We start from the raw sequence: 4,702 nt of genomic DNA on the forward strand, positions 1-4,702 counted from the left end.
CTATACATTTAGCCTTTCTAGGCTCACATGTTTTTTCTGTGACATTTCAAAAAATATCATTTGTGTTGTTCAGATAGATAGCAAAAAACAAAACAAAATGCACCCTGTTCAGTGACCAGGGTCACGCTGATATCTTTGATCTATGTATGGCTGGTGATAGTACTGGTATTCATTTGTCCCTTGCAGCTCGGTAATCTCCCACACACCCCTGTTCATCAGCGGCCTCCTTGGATAATTTGTCAGAATGGCTGTTATGCTCCCTGTAGATATGGGAGCAAGTGATGCTATTAAAAGCTGCTTTGAAAATAAAAACTTCATTTAGAATGATGCTGAGCGTGTGTATGTGACAATCAGATATGCCATTGAACCAATTTATAATAATTTTTGAATCCCCGAAGATGTTTATGCTGGTGCAATGGTGACTCAGAGAGAAATGTAGTAAGTGGCGCAAGGTTATGAGCTCAGCATAGTTGTTGGTTCCGGCACCCAGGCCCAATTTTACTTTGTAGTAATGATGAGCATTGATGTATAAGATGAAACCTCCACCACAACCCTGTTGGTTAGCTGCCCCATCAAAGAAGGCCCAAGGTGTATTTGTGTCAATACACGGGGGTGGGTGTGGATGGCATTCTTTGGGTGGCGGGGGGTCTAGAAGCTCCCTAAATGCAGCAATAATCCCAGCCTCGATCAGAGGCCAGTGAACAGGCCTGTTGTCAAAGATATGGCGGTTACGGGCTTTCCAAATATGCCAATTGACGAGAATCGGAAGGTTTATGCTCTTCGATCCTCTGTGCCTCTGTGTCCATTCTTCCCATTAGAAATTCAGGTCTGCTCCTTCCCAATGCCCGTTGAATGTAATTGAATTTGATAGAGAACTCCACAGGTCCAGTATAGCTCTGCATCGCAGGAAGAGGTGCTCTGTGGATTCTAATGCTCCTTTACACAGTATGCACCAGGTTGGTCCTTGAAAAGCTCTATGCGAGAGTTGCTCCCCTGTAGGTACCTTGTTCCTCAGTATACACCAGAAAAACATCTTGGTTCTTGGCGGCGCCATAAGCTTCCAGATGTTGTACCACCAAGACAAGATGATATCCAGTTTTTTATGTATGTTTAGAACAGTGTATCCGGCCTTTGGGGCGTATATACCATTCTCAGCTTGACTCCATATAAGTTCGTTCGGACCCTCTTTAATTCTAATATGGGATTCAATTAAGGCAACTCTGAAATCCTGCCATTCCTGATGCCATCTGTGTGGAAGGTCCATCTGATGCGCCGACCTCCATGCCTGATTAAAAACCCTTGAGTTTTGCTGGTCAGCAATATGTGCAAATACTTTGATCTCTCGTGAGTGTAGATATCTGATGAGGTCTTGAGAGAGGATATGCCTACCTCCACTGCCGATCCAAGGATCCAATCCTATTCGAGCCAGGGATCCATCATTGATCCTCCAGACCAGGTTGTCTCTGATTAGAGGTAATGAATGTAGCAACGCCTTCCATACAGATGAAATGCCTGATTTTTGCCAGCTAGGGAGTCTGACCCATTCCAACAGGTCTTGGGGCCAGATATATTTTTGATATGATAGTCGGGACCATAGGTTCTGACTAGTCAGTAGGGACCAACTCATTTTGGCCGCAAGGGCTTGTGCAAATAGTGGAAGATCTTTTAGACCCCATCCCCCCCATCTCTTAGGTAGTGCAATCTTTTGCCAACCGATCCAGGCGAAGATGCGTTTGTCTTGGTTACCGGCCCAGAGATATCTGTTGCATAATTTCTGAAGGCGAGCTAGAATATGTCTGGGGATCCAAGCAAGAGCCATCCAGAAGACTGGGGTTGCTTCTAGGACAGTTTTGATAAGCACTAACCGACCTACCCTGGATAGGTATCTCTGACTCCAACAGGTGAGCCTTTTCTCCAATTTTGTGACAAGCCAGACCCAATCTGCTATCCTTTGATACGAGTGCTTTAACCAGTACCCCAGATATTTTAGACCTCTGTCCATAGGATGGATGCTATAAGGGAAAACCTGATGAGAATACTGAGATTCATGGACTGAGGTGTGGGCAAAAGTAATGGTGGATTTTTGCTGGTTTACAAGCATGCCAGTAGCACTTGAGAAAAGATGAAGTATTCGGGAGAAGGCCAGTGAGTCTCTGATGCTGCCATCCAGTAGGATAAGAACATCGTCCACAAATAAGAAATGAGTGAGGTAACAGTCATTAGTGATCTTGAGTCCACTGAGGGATCCATCTCTCTTAGCAGTAATGATTAATCTGCTCAACCGTTCCATGACAATGAGGAATAAGAGAGGAGATAGGGGCAACCCTGTCTGAGACCCCTTTCAGAGTGAAAGAAATGGGAGGCCGGTCCATTGATGAGGACACTGAAAGTAGGGGTGGTGACAGAAGCCATGATCCAGTTGATGAGAATAAGAGGGAAACCCAGATGAATGAGGAGCATTTCGATATAAAGCCAGCTGACCCGGTAAAAAGATTTTGACAGATCGATCTTAAGGATGATGCTTTTGAGATGTTTGTACCATATGGAATGTAGGGCTTCTTGGGCAGAACCGATAGCTTCATGGATCTGTCGATCTTCAAGAAAAGCAAATTGCTGGGGGGCAATATGCTTATATAGGATGGGTCTGAGGCGATCTGTAATAATCTTGGAGATGATCTTGTAGAGGCAATTGCACAAAGATATGGGGCGATAGTCATCAAAGGAGGATGGGGTGTCAGACTTAGGTATGAGGGCAATGAAAGTAGAGTTAATAGCATGATATAGACAACCAAGTGATCTGCTCTCCTCCACCACCCTCAGCAGGTCCTGTCCCAATAGGTCATAGAAAGCTAGATAGAATTCAATTGTCCAACCATCCGGCCCTGGGCTTTTATCTTTCTTAAACCACTTTAATGTGCTTTCCAATTCCCCTGTGGTGACAGGAGTCGTGAGATCATCAGTATCCTCCCCATTACAAATCTGGGAAAATAATTTTCCACATTTATGATCTGAGCCAGATTTGTGCCTGGTGGACTCCTGTAAATGCTCCTGAAGTGAGATGTACTGAGCTGGGAGAGCTTGTTGAAAGAGTCCGCATGTCCTCCCTTTGGAAGAGGGAGATTCCAAATAGTATTTGTGACTTTCCTTCCCTTTGCATAATTTTGAAAGAATTTTGAGTTTTCATCCCCAGATTTTAACCAAATGGCTTTGCTTCTCAGTCTTTGAGTTTCCTCCCTTAATTTGAGAATATGAGCCTTTTGGTCTTCCAGCTCGATCAAACGTGCCTTTTCTACTCCTAAGATGAAACCCAAATTCCGATCATCCAGAAGGGAGCATAGCTCAGCTTCAATGAGGTTGAGTTGAGCGTTTTCCCTGCTATGCTTATCCTTTGCCCAATTTATAGCCAGATACTTCAGCATGGTGAGGTTTTTACAAAAACCTTTTGCCAGGGATGCCTCTCTATCGATGGGGTTTGCAACCCAGAAGTCAATAACCAATTTTATGAAGCCCGGGTCCTGAAACCATGTATGGTTGAATTTGAAAGGAGCTTTCGGCTTCTAGAGAGGGCCAAGGATTTCCAGATAAATAGGGGAGTGGTTAGATATACCCCCCGAACTGACCCATTGCTTGTAATGATGAAGATGATGTAAAAGCGGGCCCTTCAACAAAAATCTGTCAAGTTTGCGGGCTAATGCCGCTGTACCCACTCTCCTGTTCCTCCAAGTGGGCAGAGGCTTTTGCATGGGGACGTCCATAAAATTGGTCTGTTCCAAGATGTTTTTCATGAACTCAGTAATGGCATCAACCTGAGCCGAAGATCCCCAGGATTCACTGAAGCCCAATGAAAAATTTAAATCCCCACCCAAAATGGTGTGGTCAGGGGTCAATAAGGAGAGGTTTAAGAGGTGAGACCAAAACATTTCCCTCTGGTGGCAAGGGCCATATACATTCACAATTCGGAGGGTTTTGCCGAGTTCAGTAGAGAAAACATCGATACCCATGAATCCAGTTCCTCCCCAGGATGCATCAACCCTGATAGTTCTAGGGTTGTATCCGATAGCCAATCCCCCTGATCTCCCAACAGCATCAAGAGCCAAAAACTTCCATCTCGGGGCCAGGGCTTGCAGAGAGTGTGTGATATTCTCGGCCAAACCTAAAGTCTCTTGAAGCAGAATAATATCAGACGGCTCAACCTCAAAGAGTCTCCGAAGCGCTAGTTTCTTGGGGGCACTAGCCATGCCCCTGCAGTTAAAGGATAAACATTTCATGGGGGAATGCTTCGCGGGGTAAAATTTGCTCTAAGGACCCCATCAAGAGTGGATTGTCGACCAGAGGCGACCTCCGCCCCAGCCCGCAAAATATCTTTAGATAGTTCAGTCTTTCTACCTCTGGTGGTCATAGGTCTCGGGCCCAGAGAAGCTAACCCTAACCCGACCTGATGGCTTGGCGTATCCATGGAGTGAGAATGAGGACAGAGAAAATATGGGTGGGAGGTAGATTTCCCAGAGTGAGATGGCAAGGTGGAGGTAGATGAGTGAAGAAAAGAAGATGGAACAGCAGTGACGATGGGGCGGGGGGGTTGACATGTTGCAATGAGCCATAGTGATCTGTGCAGTAGATACAACCATAGATGAAGAGCTATCAAGAATAATGGAGGTAGGGATAAGAGCGATACCCGAGGCGTGTGCGGCTTCTGCTGCAG

At 45.5% G+C, this 4,702-nt stretch overlaps 1 protein-coding gene across 1 annotated transcript; it reads right to left on the reverse strand.

Annotated features, from left to right (window-relative positions):
- Positions 1–2,909: 2,909 nt before the first annotated feature.
- Positions 2,910–4,238, reverse strand: LOC149159721 (uncharacterized). Its single transcript, XM_089434397.1, has 2 exons — positions 3,621–4,238; positions 2,910–3,515 (listed from the first exon to the last, which is right to left on the reverse strand). The coding sequence occupies exons 1-2, from the start codon at positions 4,236–4,238 to the stop codon at positions 2,910–2,912; spliced, it is 1,224 nt and encodes a 407-aa protein (XP_089290523.1).
- Positions 4,239–4,702: the final 464 nt, after the last annotated feature.

Source organism: Pinus tabuliformis, chromosome 5_2 (genome assembly GCF_031772625.1).
Source record: "Pinus tabuliformis cultivar Carrire ecotype Pingquan chromosome 5_2, CPIR1, whole genome shotgun sequence".
NCBI lineage: Eukaryota > Viridiplantae > Streptophyta > Pinopsida > Pinales > Pinaceae > Pinus > Pinus tabuliformis.

Bases quoted from the DNA above. Each gene is read 5' to 3' on its own strand.
- LOC149159721 (XM_089434397.1), bottom strand. From the start codon at position 4,238: ATGGCTAGTGCCCCCAAGAAACTAGCGCTTCGGAGACTCTTTGAGGTT. The intron at 3,516-3,620 runs GTCAGTTCGGGG...ACATGGTTTCAG, and splicing joins TTCATCATTACAAGCAATGG to GACCCGGGCTTCATAAAATT.